This window comes from Macaca thibetana, chromosome 8 (assembly GCF_024542745.1).
Source record: "Macaca thibetana thibetana isolate TM-01 chromosome 8, ASM2454274v1, whole genome shotgun sequence".
Classification (NCBI taxonomy): domain Eukaryota; kingdom Metazoa; phylum Chordata; class Mammalia; order Primates; family Cercopithecidae; genus Macaca; species Macaca thibetana.
Window position 1 is genome coordinate 683,917 of NC_065585.1, and position 26,966 is coordinate 710,882.

General features: G+C 51.0%; 2 protein-coding genes across 2 annotated transcripts in view; one reads left to right on the forward strand and one right to left on the reverse strand.

The window, feature by feature from the left end:
* KIFC2 (kinesin family member C2) overlaps positions 1-26,966 on the reverse strand; it is a 109,983-nt gene that overhangs the window by 50,805 nt on the left and 32,212 nt on the right. The gene's annotated exons all lie outside the window — the stretch shown is intronic.
* SLC39A4 (solute carrier family 39 member 4) lies at positions 21,553-24,496 on the forward strand. The gene is made up of 10 exons (XM_050802141.1): positions 21,553-21,808; positions 21,924-22,060; positions 22,138-22,309; positions 22,603-22,775; positions 22,946-23,083; positions 23,160-23,291; positions 23,376-23,523; positions 23,646-23,798; positions 23,966-24,153; positions 24,246-24,496. The coding sequence occupies exons 1-10, from the start codon at positions 21,556-21,558 to the stop codon at positions 24,372-24,374; spliced, it is 1,623 nt and encodes a 540-aa protein (XP_050658098.1). The 5' UTR covers positions 21,553-21,555; the 3' UTR covers positions 24,375-24,496.

The following is a 26,966-nucleotide window of genomic DNA, read 5'->3' on the forward strand; positions in this document are numbered from 1 at the left end:
GTCATTTTGATCTTTTTTTTTTGAGGAGTCACTTTCTGTTGCCCAGGCTGGAGTGCAGTGGCACCATCTCGGCTAACTGCAACCTCCACCTCCCGGGTTCAAGCAATTCTCCTGCCTCGGCCTCCTGAGTAGCTGGGATTACAGGGGTGTGCCACCATGCCCGGCTAATTGTGTACTTTCAGTAAAGACAGTTTCTCCATGTTGGTCAGGCTGGTCTCCAACTCCTGGCCTCAGGTGATCGCCTGTCTCACCTCTGAAAGTGCTGGGATTACAGGCACAAGCCACCACGCTCAGCCTGCAATTTTTTTTATTTTACTTTTTATTTTTCTTTATTTTTATTTTTTTTGAGACAGAGTCTTACTCTGTCACCCAGGCTAGAATGCAATGGCATGATCTCGGCTCACTGCAACCTCCGCCTCCCAGGTTAAAGAAATTCTCGGCCGGGCGTGGTGGCTCAAGCCTGTAATCCCAGCACTTCGGGAGGCCGAGACGGGCGGATCACAAGGTCAGGAGATCGAGACCATCCTGGCTAACAGGGTGAAACCCCGTCTGTACTAAAAATACAAAAAACTAGCCGGGCGAGGTGGCAGGCGCCTGTAGTCCCAGCTACTCCGGAGGCTGAGGCAGGAGAATGGCGTGAACCCGAGAGACGGAGCTTGCAGTGAGCCAAGATCATGCCACTGCACTCCAGCCTGTGCGGCAGAGCGAGACTCCGTCTCAAAAAAAAAAAAAAAAAAAAAAAAAAGCAATCCTCAGCGGGGCGCGGTGGCTCAAGCCTGTAATCTCAGCACTTTGGGAGGCTGAAACGGGCGGATCACAAGGTCAGGAGATCGAGACCATCCTGGCTGACACGGTGAAACCCCGTCTCTACTAAAAAATAAAAAAACACGGCCGGGCGCGGAGGCTCAAGCCTGTAATCCCAGCACTTTGGGAGGCCGAGACGGGCGGATCACGAGGTCAGGACATCGAGACCATCCTGGCTAACACAGTGAAACCCCGTCTCTACTAAAAAATACAAAAAAAAAAACTAGCCGGGCGAGGTGGCGGGCGCCTGTAGTCCCAGCTACTCGGGAGGCTGAGGCAGGAGAATGGCGTAAACCCGGGAGGCGGAGCTCGCAGTGAGCCGAGATCCAGCCACTGCGCTCCAGCCTGGGCGACAGAGCAAGACTCTGTCTCAAAAAAAAAAAAAAAAAAAAAAAAATACAAAAACACTAGCCGGGCGAGGTGGCGGGCGCCTGTAGTCCCAGCTACTGGGGAGGCTGAGGCAGGAGAATGGCGTGAACCCGGGAGGCAGAGCTTGCAGTGAGCCAAGATCACGCCACTGCACTCCAGCCTGGGCGGCAGAGGGAGACTCCGTCTCAAAAAAAAAAAAAAAAAAAAAAAAAAATTCTCTTGGCCGGGCGCGGTGGCTCAAGCCTGTAATCCCAGCACTTTGGGAGGCCGAGACGGGTGGATCACGAGGTCAGGAGATCGAGACCATCCTGGCTAACATGGTGAAACCCCGTCTCTACTAAAAAATACAAAAAACTAGCCGGGTGAGTTGGCGGGCGCCTGTAATCCCAGCTACTCGGGAGGCTGAGGCAGGAGAATGGTGTAAACCCGGGAGGCGGAGCTTGCAGTGAGCTGAGATTCAGCCACTGTACTCCAGCCCGGGCGACAGAGCGAGACTCCATCTCAAAAAAAAAAAAAAAAGGAAATTATCTTGTCTCAGCCTCCCGAGTACTACAGGCACGAGCCACTATGCCTGGCTAGTTTTTGTATTTTTAGTAGAGACGGGGTTTCGCCATGTTGGCCAGGCTGGTCTCGATCTCCTGACCTCAGGTGTTTTGCCTGCCTCGGCCTCCCAAAGTGCTGGGATTATAGGCATGAGCCACCGTGCCCGGCCTGTTTTTTTTTTTACTGTGATAAAATATAACAAATTTTGCCTTTTTATCTGATTTTAAGTACACAGGTCAGGGCCATTAAGTGTATTTACATTATTGTGCAACCTCATCATCGTCCACCTCCAGAACTTTTCCATCCAAACAAAGTAAAGCTCCATCCCCGTAAAACACTCCTGCACATTCTCCCTTTCCCCAGCCCTGGCAGTCATCCCCCTTCCCTTCCCTTCCCTTCCCTTCCCTTCCCTTCCCTTCCCTTCCCTTCCCTCCCCTTCCCTCCCCTCCCCTCCCCTCCCCTCCCCTCCCCTCCCCTCCCCCTCCCCTCCCCTCCCCTCCCCTCCCCTCCCTTCCCTTCCCTTCCCTTCCCTTCCCTTCCCTCCCTTCTCCTCCCCTCCCTTCTCCTCCCCCTCCCCTTCCCCTTTCCTTCCCCTTCCCCTTTCCTTCCCCTTCCCCTTTCCTTCCCCTTTCCTTCCCCTTTCCTTCCCCTTTCCTTTCCATTCCTTGGCAGTTTGACTCTGTCGTCCAGGGTGGAGTGCAGTTGCACAATCTCGGCTCACTGCAGCCTCCACCTGCCAGGTTCAAGCAATTCTCCTGCCTCAGCCTCCCAAGTAGCTGGGACTACAGGTGCATGCCACCATGCCCGGCTAATTTTTTGTATTTTTAGTAGAGACAGGGTTTCACTGCATTAGCCAGGATGGTCTCGATCTCCTGACCTCGTGATCCACCTGTCTTGGCCTTCCAAAGTGCTGGGATTACAGGCGTGAGCAACCGCGCCTGACCTCTTTTTTGAGACAGAGTCTCGCTCTGTCACCTAGGCTAGAGTGCAATGGTGCGATCTCAGCTCACTGCCACCTCCGCCTCCGGGGTTCAAGCAATTCTCCTGCCTCAACTTCCTGAGTAGCTCAGATTACAGGCCTGTGCCACCATGCCCAACTGATTGTGTATTTTTAGTAAAAACTGGATTTCTCTGTATTGGTCAGGCTGGTCTCCAACTCCTGACCTCAGGTGATCCGCCTGCCTCGGCCTCCCAAACTACTGAGATTACAGGCATGAGCCACCGCGCCCCGCCTGTTTTATTTTATTTTATTTTTTTAATTTAAATTTAATTTTTTAATTTAAGACGGAGTCTCCCTCTGTCGCCCAGGCTAGAGTGCAATGGCGTGATCTTGGCTCACTGCAACCTCCACCTCCCAGGTTCAAGCAATTCTTTTGCCTCAGCCTCCCAGGTAGCTGGGACTACAGGCGCGAGACACCATGCCCAGCTAATTTTTTGTTTTTTTTTTTGAGACTAAGTCTCGCTCTGTTGCCCAGGCTGGAGTACAGTGGCGCCATCTCTGCTCACTGCAAGCTCCACCTCCCGGGTTCACGCCATTCTCCTGCCTCAGCCTCCCGAGTAGCTGGGACTACAGGCGCCCGCCACCACGCCCGGCTAGTTTTTTGTGATTTTTAGTAGAGACGGGGTTTCACAGTGTTAGCCAGGATGGTCTCGATCTCCTGACCTCGTGATCTGCCTGCCTTGGCCTCCCAAAGTGCTGGGATTACAGGCGTGAGCCGCCGCGCCCGGCCTATTTTATTTTATTTTTACTGTGATAAAATATAATAAATTTTGCCGTTTTAACTGATTTTAAGTGCACAGTTCAGGGACATGAAGTGTATTTACATTATTGTGCAACCTCACCACCGTCCACCTCCAGAACTTTCCCATATAAACAAAGTAAAGCTCCATCCCCATAAAACACTCATGCGCATTCTCCCCTCCCCAGCCCTGGCAATCACCCTTCTTTCTTTTCTTTTTTTTCTTTTTTTTTTTTTTTGAGACAGAGTCTCGCTCTGTTGCCCAGGCTGGAGTGCAGTGGCCAGATCTTGGCTCACTGCAAGCTCCGCCTCCCGGGTTTACGCCATTCTCCTGCCTCAGCCTCCCAAGTAGCTAGGACTACAGGTGCCTGCCACCTCGCCCAGGTAGTTTTTTTATTTTTATTTTTTAGTAGAGACGGGGTTTCACCGTGTTAACTAGGATGGTCTCGATCGCCTGACCTCGTGGTCTGCCCACCTCCCAAAGTGCTGGGATTACAGGCTTGAGCCACCGCGCCCGGCCTCTTTCCTTTCCTTTCTTTCTTTTTTTTTTTTTTTTGAGAAGGAGTTTGGCTCTGTCGCCCAGGCTGGAGTGCAGTGGTGTGATCTCAGCTCACTGCAGCCTCCACCTCCCAGGTTTAAGTGATTCTCCTGCCTCAGCCTCCTGAGTAGCTGGGACTACAGGGGCATGCCACCACGCCCGGCTAAATTTTGTATTTGTTTGTTTTTGAGTTGGAGTTTCACTCTTGTTGCCCAGGCTGCAGTGCAATGGCGCGATCTCGGCTCACTGCAACCTCCGCCTCCCAGGTTCAAGAGTCTCCTGCCTCAGCTGGGATTACAGGCATGTACCACCACGCCCAGCTGATTTTGCATTTTTAGTAAAGATGGGGTTTCTCCATGTTGGTCAGGCTGGTCTTGAATTCCCAACCTCAGGTGATCCACCTGCCTTGGTCTTGCAAAGTACTGGGATTACAGGTGTGAGCCACTGCGACCAGCCTGTATTTATTTTATTTATTTTTAAATTATTTTTTATTTTTTTTTTTTTTTTTGAGATGGAGTCTTGCTCTGTCGCCCAGGCTGGAGTGCAATGGTGCAATCTCGGCTCACTGCAACCTCTGCCTTCCGGGTTCAAGCAATTCTTCTGCCTTAGCTTCCTGAGTAGCTGGGATTACAGACACCTGTCACCGTGCTCAGCTAAGTTTTGGTTTTCTTAGTAGAGACGGGGTTTCACCATGTTGGCCAGGGTGGTCTTAAACTCCCAACCTCAGGTGACCTGCCCGCCTTGGCCTCCCAAAGTACTGGGATTACAGACATGAGCCACTGTGCCCAGCCTGTATTTTTTTTATTAATTTTAAAAATTTATTATTATTTTTGAGTTGGAGTCTCTCTTTTTGCCCAGGCTGGAGTGCAATGGCGTGATCTCGGCTCTCTGCACCCTTTTCCTTGGGGTTCAAGCAGTTCCCATGCCTCAGCCTCCTGAGCAGCTGGGACTACAGGCGCCCGCCACCACGCCTGGCTAATTTTTGTACTTTTTAGTGGAGATGGGGTTTCACCATGTTGGCCAGGCTGGTCTCGAAGTCCTGAGCTCAGGTGATCCGCCCGCCTCGGCCTCCCAAAACCCTTCTACTTTCTCTGCAGGGTCCAGCTCCACGGGGTCGGTGGGTTTTCCTCCCCACGTGGAAACAAGAGATTGTAGAAATAAAGACACACGACAAAGGGATAAAAGAAAAAGCAAGCTGGGCCCGGGGGACCACTACCACCAAGATGCAGAGACCAGTAGTGGCCCCGAATGCCTGGCTGCGCTGATATTTATTGGATACAAGACAAAGGGGCAGGGTAAGGAGTGTGAGTCATCTCCAGTGATAGGTAAGGTCACGTGGGTCACGTGTCCACCGGACAGGGAGCCCGTCCCTGCCTGGCAGCCGAGGCAGAGAGAAAGAGAGGAGAGAGAGCTTACGCCGTTATTTCTGCATGTCAGAGACTTTTAGTACTTTCACTAACTTTGCTACTATTATCTAAAAGGTAGAGCCGGGTGTACAGGATGGAACGTGAAGGCGGACTAGGAGCGTGACCACTGAAGCACAGCATCTCAGGGAGACGGTTAGGCCTCCAGAGAACTGCGAGCAGGCCTGACTGATGTCAAGCCCTCCACAAGAGGTGGAGGAGTAGAGTCTTCTCTGAACTCCCCCAGGGAAAGGGAGACTCCCTTTCCCAGTCTGCTAAGTAGAGGGTGGTGTTTTTTCCTTGACACTGATGCTACCGCTAGACCACGGTCCACTTGGCAACAGGCTTCTTCCCAGACACTGGCGTTACCGCTAGACCAAGGAGCCCTCCGGTGACCCTGCCCGGGCATCACAGAAGGCTCACACTCTGGTCTTCTAGTCACTTCTCACTATGTCCCCTCAGCTCCTATCTCTTTATGGCCTGGTTTTTCCTAGGTTATGATTGTAGAGTGAGGAGTATTATAATATTGGAATAAAGAGTAATTGCTACAAACTAATGATTAATGATATTCATGTATAACCATATCTATGATCTATATCTAGTATAACTCTTGTTATTTTATATATTTTATTAGACTGGAACAGCTCGTGCCCTCAGTCTCTTGCCTCGGCGCCTGGGTGGCTTGCCGCCCACATTTCTGTCTCCATGAATTTGACTGACTGGGGTCCTCACGTGAGTTAGATCACACTCTCCTTGCCCTTTTGTGTCTGGCTGCCTTTGCTCATCACAGTGTCCTCAAGGTGCATCCAAGTCACAGCGCAGGCCGGTTTCCTTCCTTCTTCAGGCTGAATCATGTTCCACTGTGGATGAGCCACAGTGCGTTCACTCACGCGTGTTTGGATATTTGAATTGCTTCCATCTTTTGAATAATGCTGCTAGTGAACATGGGCTTATGTTTTTTTTTGTTTTTTCCTCTTTAGAGTCAGGGTTTTGCCCAGTTGCCCAGGTTGGAGTGCATGAGTGCATGATGCGATCGTGGTTCACTGCAGCCTCCACCTCCTGGGCTCAAGCATTCTGCCTCAGCCTCCAGAGTTGCTGGGACCACAGGCGCCCACCACCACTCTGGGTGCCTTTTTTTTTTTTTTTTTTTTTGAGAGGGAGTCTTGCTCTGTCACCCAGGCTGGAGTGCAGTAGTGCAATCTCAGCTCACTGCTGTGGGGAAAAGAAAGAGAGATCAGCCTGTTACTGTGTCTATATAGAAAGAAGTAGCCATAAGAGACTCCATTTTGTCCTGTATTTGAGATGATGTTAATCTGATGTTAACCCCCAACCTTGTCCTTGCAAGAGACATGTGCGGTGACTCAAGGTTTAATGGATTTGGGGCTGTGCAGGATGTGTCTTTGTTAAACAAGTGCCTGAAGGCAGCTTGCTGGTTAAAAGTCATCACCATTCTCTTAATTTCAACTACCCAGGGACACGTACACGGCCAAAGGTCGCAGGGACCTCTGCCTAGGAAAGCTAGGTATTGTCTAAGGTTTCTCCCCTTGTGATAGACTGAAACAATGCTGCTAAAAGGTTTCTGGAGATGTTTGCATATGCATCTCAAGGCACAGCATTTTCCTTTAAACTTATTCATGTCACAGAGGTTTTTGTTCATATGTCTTACTGCTGATTTCCTCCCTACAATGATCCTATTGTCCTGCCACTCCCTTATCTTTAAGATGGTAAAGATAATTATCAATAAATAGTAAGGGAACTCAGAGACCGGTGCCGGCGTGGGTCCTCTGTAAGCTGAGCGCCGGTCCCCTGGGCCCCCGCTTTTCTTTCTCTATACTTTGTCTCTGTGTCTTATTTCTTTTCTCAAGTCTCTCGTTCCACCTAACGAGAAACACCCACAGGTGTGGAGGGGCAAGCCACCCCTTCAACTGGTACCCAACGTGGAAGCTTTTCTCTAAGGTGAAGGTACGCTGGAGCGTGGTCATTGAGGAGAAGTCGACAAGAGACTCCCGAGTACGTCTACAGTCAGCCTTGCGGTAAGCTTGTGCGCTCGGAAGAACCTAGGGTAACAATGGGGCAAACTAAGAGTAAATATGCCTCTTATCGCAGCTTTATTAAAATTCTCTTAAAAAGAGGGGGAGTTAAAGTCTCTACCAAAAATCTAATTACGCTATTTCAAACAATAGAGCAGTTTTGTCCATGGTTTCTGGAACAGGGAACTTTGACTGGGGAAAAATTGGCAAATAATTAAAACAAGCAAGTAGGGAAGGTAAAATAATTCCGCTCACAGTATGGAATGATTGGGTCATTATTAAAGTAGATTTAGAACCGTTTCAAACAGAAGAAGATAGCGTTCCAATTTCTGATGTCCCTAAAAGCTGTGCAGTAGATTGTGAAAAAGAGGCAAGGATAGAATCCCGGAAAGGAAAGGAAAGTTCACACTGTGAATGTGTATCAGAGCCGGCTATGGCTCGGTCAACGCAAAATGTTGACAATAATCAATTACAGGAGGTAGTATATCCTGAAACGTTAAAATTAGAAGAAAAAAATCCAGAATTAGCAGAGCCATCAGAGTCTAAACCACGATGGCCAACTGCTCTTCCAGCAGCTCAGATTCCTGTAACTTTACAACCTCAAATGCAGGTTAAACAAGTACAAACTCCAAAAGAAGATCAAATAGAAAAAGATAGAGTCTCTATCATGGCAATGCCATTCCAAATGCAGTGTCCACAATATCAGCCGGTAGAAAATAAGACCCAGCCGCCAGTAGCCTATCAATACTGGCTGCCAGCCGAACTGCGGTATCGGCTGCCCCCAGAAAATCCATGTGGACAGCCAGGAACATTTCCAGCACCACAGGGCAGGGCGCCATATCCTCAGCCGCCCACCATGAGACTTAATCCTACAGCACCGCCTAGTACACAGGGTAGTGCGTTACATAAAATTATTGATGAGGCAAGAAAACAAGGAGATATTGAAGTGTGGCAATTCCCAGTAATATTAGAATCAAGACCACCTGGAGAAGGGGCCCAAGAGGGAGAGCCTCCTGTAGCTGAAGCCAGATATGAGTCCTTTTCTATAAAAATGCTAAAAGAAATGAAAGAAGGAGTAAAACAGTATGGACCCAACTCTCCGTACATGAGAACATTATTAGATTCCATTGCTCATGGACATAGACTCATTCCTTATGATTGGGAGATTCTGGCAAAATCCTCACTCTCACCCTCTCAATTTTTACAATTTAAGACTTGGTGGAGGCCGGGCGCGGTGGCTCAAGCCTGTAATCCCAGCACTTTGGGAGGCCGAGACGGGCGGATCACGAGGTCAGGAGATCGAGACCATCCTGGCTAAAACGGTGAAACCCCGTCTCTACTAAAAAATACAAAAAACTAGCCGGGCATGGTGGCGGGTGCCTGTAGTCCCAGCTACTCGGGAGGCTGAGGCAGAAGAATGGCATGAACCCGGGAGGCGGAGCTTGCAGTGAGTTGAGATCCAGCCACTGCACTCCAGCCTGGGCGACAGAGCAAGACTCTGTCTCAAAAGAAAAAAAAAGGCCGGGCGCGGTGGCTCAAGCCTGTAATCCCAGCACTTTGGGAGGCCGAGACGGGTGGATCACGAGGTCAGGAGATCGAGACTATCCTGGCTAACACGGTGAAACCCCGTCTCCACTAAAAAATACAAAAAACTAGCCGGGTGAGTTGGCGGGCGCCTGTAGTCCCAGCTACTCGGGAGGCTGAGGCAGGAGAATGGCGTGAACCCGGGAGGCGGAGCTTGCAGTGAGCTGAGATCCGGCCACTGCACTCCAGCCTGGGCGACAGAGCGAGACTCCGTCTCAAAAAAAAAAAAAAAAAAAAGACTTGGTGGATTGATGGGGCACAAGTGCAGGTCCGAAAAAATAGGACTGCCAATCCTCCAATTAACATAGATGCAGATCAACTATTAGGAATAGGTCAAAATTGGAGCACTGTTGACCAACAAGTAATAATGCCAAATGAAGCCATTGAGCAAATCAGGGCTATCTGCCTTAGGGCCTGGGAGAAAATCCAAGACCCAGGAACTGCCTGCCCCTCCTTTAATACAATAAGACAAGGCTCTAAAGAGCCCTACCCTGATTTTGTAGCAAGACTTCAAGATGCTGCTCAAAAGTCAATTACCGATGAAAATGCCCGTAAGGTCATAGTGGAGTTGATGGCATATGAAAACGCCAATCCTGATTGTCAATCAGCCATTAAGCCATTAAAAGGAAGGGTTCCCACAGGATCAGATGTAATCTCAGAGTACGTTAAAGCCTGCGATGGAATTGGAGGAGCTATGCATAAAGCTATGCTTATGGCTCAAGCTATCACAGGAGTTGCTTTAGGAGGACAGGTTGGAACGTTTGGGGGAAGATGTTATAATTGTGGTCAAATTGGTCATCTAAAAAAGAATTGCCTAGTCTCAAATAAACAAAATGTAACTGCTCAAAGTACTACAGTAACAGATAAAGAGCCACCTGGCCTATGTCCAAGATGTAAAAAAGGAAAACATTGGGGTAATCAATGTCGTTCTAAATTTGATAAAAATGGGCAACCACTGTTGGGAAACGAGAGGAGGGGCCGGCCTCAGGCCCCGCAACAAACTGGGGCATTCCAAATTCAGCCCTTTGTTCCTCAGGGTTTTCAGGAACAACAACCCCCACTGTCACAAGTGCCTCAGGGAATAAGCCAGTTACCACAATACAGCAGTTATCGCCCGCCACAAGCGGCAGTGCAGCAGTAGATTTATGCACCATACAAGCCGTCTCTCTGCTTCCAGGGGAGCCTCCACAAAAAATCCCCACAGGGGTATATGGCCCATTGCCTGAGGAGACTATAGGACTAATTTTAGGAAGATCAAGTTTAAATCTAAAAGGAGTTCAAATTCATATTGGTGTGGTTGATTCAGACTATAAAGGTGAAATTCAATTGGTTATTAGTTCCTCAATTCCTTGGAGTGCCAGTCCAGGAGACAGGATTGCTCAATTATTACTCCTACCTTATATTAAAGTTGGAAACAGTGAGATAAAAAGAACAGGAGGGTTTGGAAGCACTGATCAGACAGGAAAGGCTGCATATTGGGCAAGTCAGGTCTCTGAGAGCAGACCTGTGTGTAAGGCCATTATTCAAGGAAAACAGTTTGAAGGGTTGGTAGACACTGGAGCAGATATCTCTGTCATTGCTTTAAATCAATGGCCAAAACATTGGCCTAAACAAAAGGCTGTTACAAGACTTGTCGGCGTAGGCACAGCTTCAGAAGTGTACGAAAGTACAATGATTTTACATTGCTTAGGACCAGATAATCAAGAAAGTACTGTTCAGCCAATGATTACTTCAATTCCTGTTAATCTATGGGGTCGAGATTTATTACAACAATGGAGTGCGGAAATCATTATGCCAGCTCCATTATACAGCCCCACGAGTCAAAAAATCATGACTAAAATGGGATATATACCAGGAAAGGGGTTAGGAAAAAATGAAAATGGCATTAAAGTCCCAATTGAGACTGAGAAAAATCAGGAAAGAAAAGGAATAGGGTATCCTTTTTAGGGGCGGCCGCTGTAGAGCCTCCTAAACCCATTCCATTAACTTGGAAAACAGAAAAACCGGTATGGGTAAATCAGTGGCCGCTACCGAAGCAAAAACTGGAGGCTTTACATTTATTAGCAAAGGAACAATTAAAAAAAGGACACATTGAGCCTTCATTCTCACCCTGGAATTCTCCTGTATTTGTAATTCAGAAAAAATCAAGCAAATGGCATATGTTCATGGACTTAAGAGCCGTAAATGCTATAATTCAACCCATGGGACCTCTTCAACCCGGATTGCCCTCTCTGGCCATGATCCCAAAAGACTGGCCTTTAATTATAATTGATCTGAAGGACTGCTTTTTTACCATTCCTCTGGCAGAGCAGGATTGTGAAAAATTTGCCTTTACTATCCCAGCCATAAATAATCAAGAACCAGCCACTAGGTTTCAGTGGAAAGTACTACCTCAGGGAATGCTTCATAGTCCAACTATTTGTCAGACTTTCGTAGGTCAAGTCCTTCAACTAGTTAGAGACAAATTTTCAGATTGTTATATCATTCACTATATTGATGATATTTTATGTGCTGCAGAAACAAGAGAAAAATTAATTGACTGTTACACATTTCTGCAAGCAGAGGTTGCCAACGCTGGACTAACAATAGCATCTGATAAGATCCAAACCTCTGCTCCTTTTCATTATTTAGGGATGCAGATAGAAAATAGAAAAATTAAGCCACAAAAAATAGAAATAAGAAAAGATACTTTAAAAACATTAAATGACTTTCAAAAATTGTTAGGCGATATTAATTGGATTCGGCCAACTCTAGGCATTCCTACTTATGCCATGTCAAATTTGTTCTCTATCCTAAGAGGAGATCCAGACTTAAATAGTAAAAGAATATTAACCCCAGAGGCAACAAAAGAAATTAAATTAGTGGAAGAAAAAATGCAGTCAGCGCAAATAAGTAGAATAGATCCTTAGCCCCACTCCAACTTTTGATTTTTGCTACTACACATTCTCCAACAGGCATCATTATTCAAAATACTGATCTTGTGGAGTGGTCATTCCTTCCTCACAGTACAATTAAGACTTTTACATTGTACTTGGATCAAATAGCTACATTAATTGGTCAGGCAAGATTGCGAATAATAAACTTGTGTGGAAATGACCCACACAAAATAGTTGTTCCTTTAACCAAGGAACAAGTTAGACAAGCCTTTATCAGTTCTGATGCATGGCAGATTGGCCTTGCTGATTTTGTGGGAATCATTGATAATCATTACCCAAAAACAAAAATCTTCCAGTTTTTAAAATTGACTACTTGGGGCCGGGCGCGGTGGCTCAAGCCTGTAATCCCAGCACTTTGGGAGGCCGAGGCGGGTGGATCACGAGGTCAGGAGATCGAGACTATCCTGGCTAACATGGTGAAACCCCGTCTCTACTAAAAATACAAAAAACTAGCCGGGCGTGGTGGCGGGCGCCTGTAGTCTCAGCTACTTGGGAGGCTGAGGCGGGAGAATGGCGTGAACCCGGGAGGCGGAGCTTGCAGTGAGCCGAGATCACGCCACTGCACTCCAGCCTGGGAGCACAGTGAGACTGTGTCTCAAAAAAAAAAAAAAAAAATTGACTACTTGGATTTTACCTAAAATTACCAGACATGAACCTTTAGAAAATGCTCTGACAGTATTTACTGATGGTTCCAGCAATGGAAAAGCGGCTTACACAGGACCAAAAGAGCGAGTAATCAAAACTCAGTATCAATCAGCTCAAAGGGCAGAGTTGGTTGCAGTCATTACAGTATTACAAGATTTTAATCAACCTGTTAATATTATATCAGATTCTGCATATGTAGTACAGGCTACAAGGGATGTTGAGACAGCTCTAATTAAATATAGCATGGATGATCAGTTAAACCAGTTGTTCAATTTATTACAACAAACTGTAAGAAAAAGGAATTTCCCATTTTATATTACTCATATTAGAGCACACACTAATTTACCAGGACCTTTAACTATAGCAAATGAACAAGCTGACTTACTGGTATCCTCTGCATTCATAAAAGCACAAGAACTTCATGCTTTGACTCATGTAAATGCAGCAGGGTTAAAAAACAAATTTGATGTCACATGGAAACAGGCAAAAGATATTGTACAACACTGCACCCAATGTTAAGTCCTACACCTGCCCACTCACGAGGCAGGAGTTAATCCCAGAGGTCTGTGTCCTAATGCGTTATGGCAAATGGATGTTACCCATGTACCTTCGTTTGGAAAATTATCATGTGTTCATGTAACAGTTGATACTTATTCACATTTCATATGGGCAGCCTGCCAGACAGGAGAAAGTACTTCCCATGTTAAAAAACATTTATTATCTTGTTTTACTGTAATGGGAGTTCCAGAAAAAATTAAAACTGACAATGGACCAGGTTATTGTAGTAAAGCTTTCCAAAAATTCTTAAATCAGTGGAATATTACACATACAACAGGAATTCCTTATAATTCCCAAGGACAGGCCATAGTTGAAAGAACTAATAGAACACTCAAAACTCAGTTAGTTAAACAAAAAAAAGGGGGAGACAGTAAGGAGTGTACCACTCCTCAGATGCAGCTTAATCTAGCACCCTATACTTTAAATTTTTTTTTTTTTTTTTTTTTTTTTGAGACGGAGTCTCACGCTGTTGCCCAGGCTGGAGTGCAGTGGCGCGATCTCGGCTCACTGCAAGCTCCGCCTCCCGGGTTCCCGCCATTCTCCTGCCTCAGCCTCCTGAGTAGCTGGGACTACAGGCGCCCGCCACCGCGCCCGGCTAATTTTTTGTATTTTTAGTAGAGACGGGGTTTCACTGTGGTCTCGATCTCCTGACCTTGTGATCCGCCCGCCTCGGCCTCCCAAAGTGCTGGGATTACAGGCTTGAGCCACCACGCCCGGCCTTAAATTTTTTAAACATTTATAGAAATCAGACTACTACTTTTGCAGAACAACATCTTACTGGTAAAAAGAACAGTCCACATGAAGGAAAACTGATTTGGTGGAAAGACAACAAAAATAAGACATGGGAAATAGGGAAGGTGATAACCTGGGGTAGAGGTGTTGCTTGTGTTTCACCAGGAGAAAATCAGCTTCCTGTTTGGATACCCACTAGACATTTGAAGTTCTACAATGAACCCATCGGAGATGCAAAGAAAAGCGCCTCCACGGAGATGGAAACACCACAATAGAGCACCATTGACTCGCATGATGAACCAAGAGGTGATATCAGAACAGATGAAGTCACCACGCACCAAGAAGGCGGAGCTGTCGACCGGGGCACAGTTAAAGAAGCTGACACCGTTAGCTGGAAAAAGCCTAGCTAGCACAAAGGTGACACAAACCCCAGAAAAAATGCTGCTTACAGCTTTAATGATTGTATCAACGGTGGTAAGTCTCCACATGCCTGCAGGAGCAGCTGCAGCTAATTATACCTACTGGGCCTATGTACCTTTCCCGCCCTTAATTCGGGCAGTTACACGGATGGATAATCCTATTGAAGTATATGTTAATAATAGTGTGTGGGTACCTGGTCCCACAGATGATCATTGCCCTGCCAAACCGGAGGAAGAAGGAATGATGATAAATATTTCCATCGGGTATCGTTATCCTCCTATTTGCCAAGGGAGAGCACCAGGATGTTTAATGCCTGCTATTCAAAATTGGTTGGTAGAAGTACCTACTGTCAGTCCCACCAGTAGATTTACTTATCACATGGTAAGCGGAATGTCACTCAAACCACAGGTAAACTATTTACAAGACTTTTCCTATCAAAGATCATTAAAAGTTAGGCCAAAAGGGAAACCTTGCCCCAAGGAGATTTCCAGAGAATCAAAAGATTTAGTTTGGGAAGAATGTGTGGCCGATAGTGCAGTGATATTACAAAACAATACATTCAGAACTGTTATAGATTGGGCACCTCGAGGTCAATTCTACCACAATTGCGCAGGACAAACTCAATTCTGTCCCAGTGCACTAGTGAGTCCAACTGTTGATAGTGACTTAACAGAAAATTTAGACAAACAGAAGCACAAAAAATTAGTCTTTCTACCCTTGGATATGGGGAAAAAAGGGAATCTCTACTCCAAGACCAAAAATGATAAGTCCTGTTTTTGGTCCTGAACATCCAGAATTATGGAGGCTTACTGTGGCTTCATACCGCCTTAGAATTTGGTCTGGAAATCAAACTATAGAAACAAGAGATTATTATTATTATTATTTTTTTTTTTTTTTTTGAGACGGAGTCTCGCTCTGTCGCCCAGGCTAGAGTGCAGTGGCCGGATCTCAGCTCACTGCAAGCTCCGCCTCCCGGGTTCACGCCATTCTCCTGCCTCAGCCTCCCGAGTAGCTGGGACTACAGGCGCCCGCCACCTCGCCCGGCTAGTTTTTTGTATTTTTTAGTAGAGACGGGGTTTCACCGTGTCAGCCAGGGTGGTCTCGATCTCCTGACCTCGTGATCCGCCTGTCTCGGCCTCCCAAAGTGCTGGGATTACAGGCTTGAGCCACCGCGCCCGGCAGAACCAAGAGATTATAAGCCATTTTACTCTATCAACCTAAATTCCAGTCTAACAGTTCCTTTACAAAGTTGTGTAAAGCCCCCTTATATGTTAGTCATAGGAAATATAGTTATTAAACCAGACTCCCAAACTATAACTTGTGAAAATTGCAAATTGTTTACTTGGATTGATTCGACTTTTGATTGGCAGCACCGTATTCTGCTGGTGAGAGCAAGAGAAGGCATGTGGATCCCTGTGTCCATGGACCGACCATGGGAGGCCTCACCATCCATCCATATTTTGACTGAAGTATTAAAAGGCGTTTTTAAGTAGATCCAAAAGATTCATTTTTACTTTAATTGCAGTGATTATGGGATTAATTGCAGTCACAGCTACAGCCACTGTGGCAGGAGTTGCATTGCACTCTTCTGTTCAGACAGTAAGCTTTGTTGACAATTGGCAAAAGAATTCCACAAGGTTGTGGAATTCACAATCCGGTATCGATCAAAAATTGGCAAATCAAATTAATGATCTTAGACAAACTGTCATTTGGATGGGAGATAGACTCATGAGCTTGGAACATCGTTTCCAGTTACAGTGTGACTGGAATACGTCAGATTTTTGTATTACACCCCAAGTTTATAATGAGTCTAAACATCACTGGGACATGGTTAGACGCCATCTACAGGGAAGAGAAGATAATCTCACTTTAGACATTTCTAAATTAAAAGAACAAATTTTTGAAGCCTCTCAAAGTCACTTGAATATTGTGCCTGGAGCTGAGGCGTTAGATCAAGTGGCAAAAAATCTTTATGAATTAAACCCCACGACTTGGATTAAGTCTATTGGAAACTCTACTGCAGTAAATTTTGGAATTATGTGTCTCTGTTTAATCGGCTTGTTTTTAGTGTGCCGGACCAGTCGAAGAATCCTGCGTCAAAATCGAGAGAACGAACAAGCCTTCATCGCCATGGCACATTTATATAGAGGAAAAGGGAGGGAGAACGTTGCGGGGAGTCAGGGACCTTGAATGCAGGGACTGGCTGAAGCCACGGCAGAAAAACGTAAAATGCGAAGATTTCATGGACATTTATTAGTTCTCCCAAGTTAATACTTTTGTAATTTCTTATGTCTGTCTTTACTTTAATCTCCTAATTCTATCATCTTCTTTGTAAACTGAGGAGGATATATGTCACCTCAGGACCCTGTGATGATTGCCTTAACTGCACAAATTGTTTGTGGAGCATGTGTGTTTGAACAATATGAAATCTGGGCTTCTTGAAGAAAGAACAGGATAACAGCAATGTTCAGGGAACAAGGGAGGCAACCTTGAACTGGCCGCCGGTGAGCCGGACGGAACAGAGCCATATTTCTTCTCTTTTCATTATGCAAATAGGAGAAATATCGCTGAATTCTTTTTCTCAGCAAGGAACACCCCTGAGAAAGAGAATGCGCTCTGAGGGTAGGCCTATAAACGACCCCCTTGGAGGCGTGCCGCCTTTTACGGTTGAAGCCGAAGGGATGAAATAAGCCCCGGCCTCCTGTAGCGCTCCCAGGCTTATTAGGACGAGGAAATTCCCACCTAATAAATTTTGGTCAGACAGGTTGTCTGCTCTCAAACCCTGTTTTCTGATAAGATGTTATCCATGACTATGCATGCCCAAAAATTTTAATTTTAACACCATTCTGTGATCTCATCCTGCCTCCACTTGCTTTGTGATATTCTATTACTCTGTGAAGTATGTAATCTCGGTGTCATGATGACAATGGTGGTTTTGTTGAAAAGGGGGAAATGTGGGGAAAAGAAAGAGATCAGCCTGTTACTGTGTCTATATAGAAAGAAGTAGCCATAAGAGACTCCATTTTGTCCTGTATTTGAGATGCTGTTAATCTGTGACCCTACCCCCAACCTTGTCCTTGCAAGAGACATGTGCTGTGGTGACTCAAGGTTTAACGGAGTTTGGGCTGTGCAGGGTGTGCTTTGTTAAACAAGTGCCTGAAGGCAGCTTGCTGGTTAAAAGTCATCACCATTCTCTTAATTTCAACTACCCAGGGACACGTACACGGCCAAAGGTCGCAGGGACCTCTGCCTAGGAAAGCTAGGTGTTGTCCAAGGTTTCTCCCCATGTGATAGGCTGAAGTAATGCTAAAAGGTTTATGGAGATGTTTGCATATGCATCTCAAGGCACAGCATTTTCCTTTAAACTTATTCATGTCACAGAGGTTTTTGTTCATATGTCTTACTGCCCTCCTATTGTCCTGCCACTCCCTTATCCTTAAGATGGTAAAGATAATTATCAATAAATACTAAGGGAACTCAGAGGCCGGTGCCGGCGTGGGTCCTCTGTAAGCTGAGCGCTGGTCCCCTGGGCCCCCGCTTTTCTTTCTCTATACTTTGTCTCTGTGTCTTCTTTTCTCAAGTCTCTCGTTCCACCTAACGAGAAACACCCACAGGTGTGGAGGGGCAGACCACCCCTTCAACTGCAAGCTCCACCTCCCAGGTTCATGCTACTCTCCTGCCTCAGCCTCCCGAGGAGCTGGGACTACAAGCACCCACCACCACACTTGGCTAATTTTTTCGTATTTTTAATAGAGATGGGGTTTCACCGTGTTAGCCGGGATGGTCTCCATCTCCTGACCTCGTGATCTGCCTGCCTCGGCCTCCCAAAGTGCTGGGATTACAGGCGTGAGACACTGCGCCCGGCCTGGGTGCCCTAATTTGTTTTTGTATTTTTAGTAGAGCTGGGGTTTCATCATGTTGTCCAGGCTGGTCTTAAACTCCTGACTTCAAGTGATCCACCTGCCTCAGCCTCCCAAAGTGCTGGGTTTACAGGCGTGGGCCAAGGTGCCCGACCAGTGTTGTTTTTAAGATGGGCCAATTGCAATGAGCTTGTTGCATGACAGAGTGGGCCTGAGGGGCAGGAGAGTGCAACCCCTCTGCTCTGGGGAAGCCGGCCTCAGGCTGGGGCACGGGCAGCTGAAACCCTCAGCGGCTGCTCCTGGGCTGTGGAGGAGAGTTTCTGTGGGGAGGGATGGGGTCACATGAATGGAGGGAATGGAGGAGGCCTGCAGCCCAGCACTGAGGCCTACTGGGGAGGCAGCTCAGGAAGGCCACAGAGTCAGGCCCAGCCCAAGACCTTTGCCCTGAAGCTAAAATAGGCCCTTGAGCCTGGTTTAGAATGGGTGGCCTCCAGCCAGCCCATTGGTCCTGGGGTGGTGTGGGAGGGAAAGGGCCAGTTTGGGACCGCAACATCTCCAAGCTGTGTGTAGAGCTGCCCCCGTCATGGTCTTGGGGCCCAGAAATCATCTGCGCCCCCAGAAGGATACCACTGTGGGTGGGCCCAGCCAGAGGGGCACCATGAGATCTGCCGCTTGGCAGGGTGAGGCTGCCAGGGGAAGCACCCTGACCCCAGGACACTGGGCCCAATGCCCGCCCTGCCCCGTCCCGCCCTGCACATGGCAGGACAGAGTCCTTGGGCCTCAGGCACCCAGCTCCCCACCCCAGCCCCACCCACAACACTCAGGGTCAGGCTGGCTGGACCGGGCAGGAGGCAGCATCTGGACTCCCCCTTCAGAAGGCAAAGCTGCCCTGAGATCTGCCTTCCCCTTCCCCCAGACTTCCTGCCATCACCACCACAGTAGAGATAAGGCCTCTAGGCTCAAAGGCCAGAGAAGGAGCCCACAGGGAGGGCAGGGCTGGGAGCCACAGCCTCCCTGCCCCGGGGGCTAGAGCTGGGGTCTTACCCCAATCTTATCCTGCCCCAAGCCCGGCCAGGTTGCTGCCAGGGCCCAAGTCCGTCTTCCTGGTTGTGTTGGAGCTTCCTGGGGCTTTCTCTGGCCTAAGGGAGCCTGACGCAGCAGGCACCTTTTCAGTTCCTTTGATTCCATCGCAGTCCCCAACAGGAACCATAGGCCAGGACCCAGGAAGAGGTTCATGTCCCCACCCCAACTGGGGCCACCAAGGGTGTCTGGGCAGCCTCTGTTGGGAGGGGCAGAGGCATGGACCTGGGAGCTCTCAGGCTCTGGGGGCATCTGTGCACCTCTGCCCTGCGTCCCCCAGCTTGGAGGCAGCCTCCAGATGGAGAGCCAGAAGGGGACACTCCGGCTCTGCCCCACAGCTTGAGGGGCAGCAGGAAGAGGACAGAAGCCCACCCAGGCTGGCCGGGCGCGGTGGCTCACACCTGTAATTCCAGCACTTGGGGAGGCCAAGGCAGGCGGATCACCCGAGGTTGGGAGTTCAAGACCAGCCTGACCAACATGGAGAAACCCTGCCTCTACTAAAAATACAAAATTAACCGGGTGTGGTGGTGCCGCCTGTAATCCCAGCTACTCGGGAGGCTGAGGCAGGAGAATCAATTGAACCTGGGAGGCAGAGGTTGCAGTGAGCCAAGATTACGCCATTGCACTGCAGCCTGGGCAGCAAGAGCAAAACTCTATCTAAAAAAAAGCCCACCCAGGCTGCCTGTCCAGGGGAAGGGGCCCAGCCCTCGCCCCCCACCAGCAGTGGCTTCAGGCTACTGGGGAGGATCTGCGGCTGGAATGGTTAACCCAGGCATCTCCAGCAGCCAATCACAGAGCTCTGCAGGAATACCTGGGAGAGGTCCTCATGCAGGCCGGGCCGGGCGGGTCCTAGCCCAGCCCCAGTCTGGCCCTGGACAACCCCAGCAAAGCCGCCCTCAGCCAGCCCAGAAGCACTGGGCCTTGGCCACAGCAACACCCACTGAGCACGCTGGGAGCTGAGTATGGCGTCCCTGGTCTCGCTGGAGCTTGGGCTGCTGCTGGCTGTGCTGGTGGTGACGGTGACGGTGACGGCGACGGCGACGGCAACGGCGACGGCGCCCCCGCCTGCTGGTCTGCTGAGCCTGCTCACCTCCGGCCAGGGAGCTGTGGATCAAGAGGCACTGGGCGGCCTGTTAAATACGCTGGCGGACCGTGTGCACTGCGCCAACGGGCCGTGTGGAAAGGTAACAGCCCCACCCGACGGGTCCCCCAGCCCTGGCCTCTTCCCGCCCGCTCCGCCCTGCCAACTGGCAGCAAAGGGCCCTGGGCAAACTCCAGGAGGCGGAGGAGGCTGGCGGCAGTAGCTGGGCACCCTGGCCCTCCCCGCAGGCCAGAGCCCACCCTCATGCTCATGAGGGCAGACAGGCACACCTCTCCAGGGACACACAGTCCCTCTTCTCCCCAGGACCCCAGGGCCACCTCCCCCTGCCGGCCCCCAGCCATCAAATTGGCAGTGGCTCCAGGGGAGTCCCCTGGGGATGGGGGACCACTGTTGGGGACCCCTCTCCGTGCACCCCTGTAGTTGGGGAAGCAGAACAGGGTCCTGGGGAGACAGAAGGGCACAAGGGGTTGAAAGAGGATGGTGGACCTGAGAGGGAGAGGAAACAGGCCTGTGGGGAAGCCCCTTGGCCAGGCCTGCCTCTCCCCTCCCTGGTGGGCCCAGAGCCCCTCCTCACCTGTCTCTGCCCACAGTGCCTGTCTGTGGAGGACGCCCTGGGCCTGGGCGAGCCTGAGGGGCCAGGGCTGCCCCCAGGCCCGGTCCTGGAGGCCAGGTACATTGCCCGCCTCAGTGCCGCCGCCGTCCTCTACCTCAGCAACCCCGAGGGCACGTGTGAGGACGCTCGGGCTGGCCGCTGGGCCTCTCGTGCAGACCATCTCCTGGCCCTGCTCGAAAGCCCCAAGGCCCTGACCCCGGGCCTAAGCTGGCTGCTGCAGAGGATGCAGGCCCAGGCTGCCGGCCAGACCCCCAAGACGGTGAGGGACAGTCCAGGCAGACCAGGGGAGTGGGTGAGGAGGGCCCCATGGCCTAGGGGGCCAGGCCTGGCTGCAGAGCCTTCAGGGAGCCCGGGGGCCTGGGGAGACGCCCGGGAGTCAGCCTCCTGCTGGGGATTCACAATGTGGAGCTCACTACCGGGCAGCTGGGGGCCTGCAGGAGCCCCAGGAGGGGCCTCACGAGGGAGGAACCCAGAGGGCTGAGTGGGAGCCTGAAGCAGCTGGGCCCGGCAGGGAGGGCTGTGGCCCCAGGGAAGGGCGGGGCTGGTGGGGGCAGATCCTGTAGTTGGCGTGGGAGATGCATCCAGGGGCAGCTGGGTGGATGGCAGAACTGGATGCAAGGTCACACCAAAGGCTGAGGCAGAGGCCCCCTCTTCCCCAGGCCTGCGTAGACATTCCTCAGCTGCTGGAGGAGGCGGTGGGGGCGGGGGCTCCAGGTAGTGCCGGTGGCGTCCTGGCTGCCCTGCTGGACCACGTCAGGAGTGGGTCTTGCTTCCATGCCTTGCCGAGCCCTCAGTACTTCGTGGACTTTGTGTTCCAGCAGCACAGTAGCGAGGCTCCTATGACGCTGGCCGGTGAGGCCTGGGCTGGGCTGTGGAGGGGGCACCCCCGAGTCTCCAGCCTCCATGTCCCTGGGGGGCAGGGCTGGAGCCCACACAGACTCGCCGTGCTGACTCTTCTCCCTGCTAGAGCTGTCGGCCTTGATGCAGCGCCTGGGGGTAGGCAGGGAGGCCCACAGTGACCACAGTCATCAGCACAGGGGAGCCAGCGGCCAGGACCCTGTGCCCCTCGTCACCTCCAACGATAGCTCCAGTGTGTGGGACACGGTGAGCTGTGCCCTGGGGTAAGATGGGGTCCCACTGGGGTCTGCTCAGGCCCCTGAGCCTGTCCTGCCACTCCCCAGGTATGCCTGAGTGCCAGGGACGTGATGGCTGTGTATGGACTGTCAGAGCAGGCTGGGGTGACCCCGGAGGCCTGGGTCCAACTGAGCCCTGCCCTGCTGCAACAGCAGCTGAGTGGAGCCTGCACCTCCCAGCCCAGGCTCCCCGTCCAGGACCAGCTCAGCCAGGCAGAGAGTGAGTGCCCACCCCGGCACTGTGCTGGCAGTGCAGAGGTGGGGCCCACATAGGGAGGAAGGAGTGGCTGCCGAGGGTGAGGGATGGAGAGAGGGAGCAGGGCCTGGAAGTTGAAACAGCAGACACAGGGGAATGTGGCATCGCCAGGAGGGGAGTGGGGCTTTGAGGCAGGAGCGTCAGCCTGAGTGAGGGACTGGCCCACACTGACCGCCTGCAGCTCTGGTGAGTGACGCCCGGGAAGCAGGGGCTGAGTCTGGAAGAAAAGCTCTCACAGCCACCTCACCCGCCCCCAGGGTATCTGTACGGCTCCCTGGCCACACTGCTCATCTGCCTCTGCGCGGTTTTTGGCCTCGTACTGCTGACCTGCACTGGCTGCAGGGGGGTCACCCACTACATCCTGCAGACCTGCCTGAGCCTGGCGGTGGGTGCACTCACTGGGGATGCTGTCCTGCACCTGATGCCCAAGGTCTGCCCCCACAACCCCCCGATCCTGGCCTTCCCTTCCCCACCATGGACTCCCAGGCCATGCCCTCCCAGGGCCCTTACCCACACCACCCCCTGACCCCTGACCCCTCTCCCTGGGTCTTGGAGGGAGGCGCCCTGTGACCCCCCCAGCCCAGCGCCCCTACTCCCCAGGTGCTGGGGCTGCACACACACAGCGAAGAGGGCCTCAGCCCACAGCCCACCTGGCGCCTCCTGGCTATGTTGGCCGGGCTCTACGCCTTCTTCCTGTTTGAGAACCTCTTCAACCTCCTGCTGCCCAGGGACCCGGAGGTCAGGCTTCTTGGGAAGGTACCCGGCGGGTGGGTGTGCTGGGGGCCTGGCGGACGCTGAGCAGCTACCCTCACAGGATCTGGAGGACGGGCCCTGCGGCCACAGCAGCCACAGCCACGGCGGCCACAGCCACGGCGTGTCCCTGCAGCTGGCACCCAGCGAGCTCCGGCAGCCCAAGCCGCCCCACGAGGGCTCCCGCGCGGACCTGGTGAGTGGGCGCCCGATGCCCCACCCCACGCGGAGCCCCTCCCACAGACCCCTTCCCAAGCCCACACTCCCAGCCCCACCCCAGGCCTGCGGCCCCGCCTCCCGCGGTGATCTGGGGCCCCGCCCCGCCGCGTTCCTCCTCTATCTCTGGGCGGGACTTACTCAAGGCTCCTCCCAGGTGGCGGAGGAGAGCCCGGAGCTGCTGAAGCCGGAGCCCAGGAGACTGAGCCCAGGTGAGCCCAGGGGGCGACCCCGGAAGGGCTGGGGGATCTGAGGTTTGTGTGGAGCGCGAGCGGGGCCCGGGGCTTGGCGGTCGGGGACAGGCCACGCGAACCCAGGGCCGCTGCATCCGCAGAGTTGAGGTTACTGCCTTATGTGATCACGCTGGGCGACGCTGTGCACAACTTCGCCGATGGGCTGGCCGTGGGCGCCGCTTTCGCGTCCTCATGGAAGACCGGGCTGGCCACCTCGCTGGCGGTGTTCTGCCACGAGTTGCCGCACGAGCTGGGTGAGCGGCGGGCGGGGCCTGGAAGGAGACGGCCGGGGCCGCACGGGGCTGGGCGGGGAGACCGGGAACAGGTGGGCGGGGCCTGGAGGTAAGAGCGCGCGACCGAAAGGAGGTGGGCGGGGCATGTAAATAGGAGGGCGGAGCTGTTGACGTGGACCCGCCCGCAGGGGACTTCGCGGCCTTGCTGCAGGCGGGGCTTTCCGTGCGCCAAGCGCTGGTGCTGAACCTGGCCTCTGCGCTCACGGCCTTCGCGGGTCTCTACGTGGCACTCGCGGTTGGAGTCGGCGAGGAGAGCGAGGTCTGGATCCTGGCAGTGGCCACCGGCCTGTTCCTCTACGTGGCACTCTGCGACATGGTCAGGATGGTGAGGGGAGGGGCTGCTCTGGGCCGGGAACTGAGCAGCGGAGCTGAGCAGGGGCGCTGACCTGGTACCCACTTGCTCCTCAGCTCCCGGCCATCTTGAAAGTACGGGACCCACGGCCCTGGCTCCTCTTTCTGCTGCACAACGTGGGCCTGCTGGGCGGCTGGACCGTCCTGCTGCTGCTGTCCTTGTACGAGGATGATATCACCCTCTGATACCCTGCCCTAGTCTCCCACCTTTGACTCAAGATCCCACACCCCACAAACCTACAGCCCAGAAACCAGAAGCCCCTATAGAGGCCCCAGTCCTAACTCCAATAAAGACCCTCTTGTCCTTGCAGCATGGCTGTGCTCTCCTTGTTGGGTGGGAAAGGTCCTCAGCTGAGAAAGGACAATTGCGGCACTGCCTTCTCCCCATCGGGGTGCCTCGAAGAGAAGCAGGAAGAGCTGCACTCAGGGCCCCCCAGGCAGCCAGCCTCAGGCACCCCCTCTTTGATGTGGAGACCCTGCCTGCCTGAGGAGTGGGGTCAGGGAAATTCGCCGGGGTGTGTGGGCAGCAGGTGGGACCCTGTCCCCAAACAGTAATCAAACTTGCTTACCCATAACTGCGTACACAGCTGAAGGCATATTTTTCTGTCATGGAAAGCAAGCCTGGAGATAATCAGACCGGAGTGTGGCAGCCCATGGTTCCTGGGACCCCAGCCTCTTCTGACTCTGAGGCGTTAATCCTGAGTCCCTATGTAGTGGCCTCCTAGGGCTCCCATAACACAGCCTACCACAAACTGAGTGCCTTCAAACCAGAAACTTATTTTCACAGTTCTGGAGGCTAAAAGTTAGGAATCAAAGCATCAGGAGACTAATGCTCCCTCTGAAGTCTCCAGGAAGCAGTCTGTTCCCCAAGCCTTTCCTGGCTACTGGTGGCCCCAGGTGTTCCTTGGTTTGTGGGCAGTATGACTCCAATCTCTGCCTCTGTCTTTGTGGGGAAAAGAAAGAGATCAGCCTGTTACTGTGTCTATATAGAAAGAAGTAGACATAAGAGACTCCATTTTGTTCTGTATTTGTGATGCTGTTAATCTGTGACCCTACCCCCAACCTTGTCCTTTGCAAGAGACATGTGGTGCGGTGACTCAAGGTTTAATGGATTTTGGGCTGTGCAGGATGTGTCTTTGTTAAACAAATGCCTGAAGGTAGCTTGCTGGTTAAAAGTTATCACCATTCTCTTAATTTCAACTACCCAGAGACAGGTACACGGCCGAAGGTCGCAGGGACCTGTGCCTAGGAAAGCTAGGTATTGTCTAAGGTTTCTCCCCTTGTGATAGGCTGAAACAATGCTGCTAAAAGGTTTATGGAGATGTTTGCATATGCATCTCAAGGCACAGCATTTTCCTTTGAACTTATTCATGTCACAGAGGTGTTTGTTCATATGTCTTACTGCCAATTTCCTCTTTTCTTTGATCCTATTGTCCTGCCACTCCCCTGTCTTTAAGATGGTAAAGATAATTATCAATAAATACTAAGGGAACTCAGAGACCGGGACCCGCGTGGGTCCTCTGTAAGCTGAGCGCCGGTCCCCTGGGTCCCGCTTTTCTTTCTCTATACTTTGTCTCTGTGTCTTATTTCTTTTCTCAAGTCTCTCGTTCCACCTTACGAGAAACACCCACAGGTGTGGAGGGGCAGGCCACCCCTTCATCTGGTGCCCAACGTGGAGCTTTTCTCTAAGGTGAAGGTACGCTGGAGCATGGTCATTGAGTACAAGTTGACGAGAGACTCCCGAGTACGTCTAAAGTCAGCCTTGTGGTAAGCTTGTGCGCACGGAAGAACCTAGGGTAACAATGGGGCAAACTATGAGTAAATATGCCTCTTATCGCAGCTTTATTAAAATTCTCTTAAAAAGAGGGGGAGTTAAAGTCTCTACCAAAAATCTAACTACGCTATTTCAAACAATAGAGCAGTTTTGTCCATGGTTTCCGGAACAGGGAACTTTAGATCTAAAAGACTGGGAAAAAATTGGCAAAGAATTAAAACAAGCAAGTAGGGAAGGTAAAATCATTCCCCTTACAGTATGGAATGATTGGGTCATTATTAAAGTAGATTTAGAACCGTTGCAAACAGAAGAAGATAGCGTTCCAATTTCTGATGTCCCTAAAAGCTGTGCAGTAGATTGTGAAAAAGAGGCAAGGATAGAATCCCGGAAAGGAAAGGAAAGTTCACACTGTGAATGTGTATCAGAGCCGGCTATGGCTCGGTCAACGCAAAATGTTGACAATAATCAATTACAGGAGGTAGTATATCCTGAAACGTTAAAATTAGAAGAAAAAAATCCAGAATTAGCAGAGCCATCAGAGTCTAGACCACGATGGCCAACTCCTCTTCCAGCAGCTCAGATTCCTGTAACTTTACAACCTCAAATGCAGCTTAAACAAGTACAAACTCCAAAAGAAGATCAAATAGAAAAAGATAGAGTCTCTATCATGGCAATGCCATTCCAAATGCAGTGTCCACAATATCAGCTGGTAGAAAATAAGACCCAGCCGCCAGTAGCCTATCAATACTGGCCGCCAGCTGAACTGCGGTATCGGCTGCCCCCAGAAAATCCGTGTGGACAGCCAGGAACATTTCCAGTGCCACAGGGCAGGGCACCATATCCTCAGCCGCCCACCATGAGACTTAATCCTACAGCACCGCCTAGTACACAGGGTAGTGTGTTACATAAAATTATTGATGAGGCAAGAAAACAAGGAGATATTGAAGTGTGGCAATTCCCAGTAATATTAGAAGCAAGACCACCTGGAGAAGGGGCCCAAGAGG

Excerpts from the sequence above, each read along its gene's own strand:
- SLC39A4 (XM_050802141.1), top strand. The coding sequence starts at position 21,556 with ATGGCAGAACTGGATGCAAGGTCACACCAAAGGCTGAGGCAGAGGCCC. Across the intron at positions 22,776-22,945 it reads TCCTGCACCTGATGCCCAAG|GTGCTGGGGCTGCACACACA; the intron begins GTCTGCCCCCAC and ends CCTACTCCCCAG. Across the intron at positions 24,154-24,245 it reads ACGTGGCACTCTGCGACATG|CTCCCGGCCATCTTGAAAGT; the intron begins GTCAGGATGGTG and ends CTTGCTCCTCAG.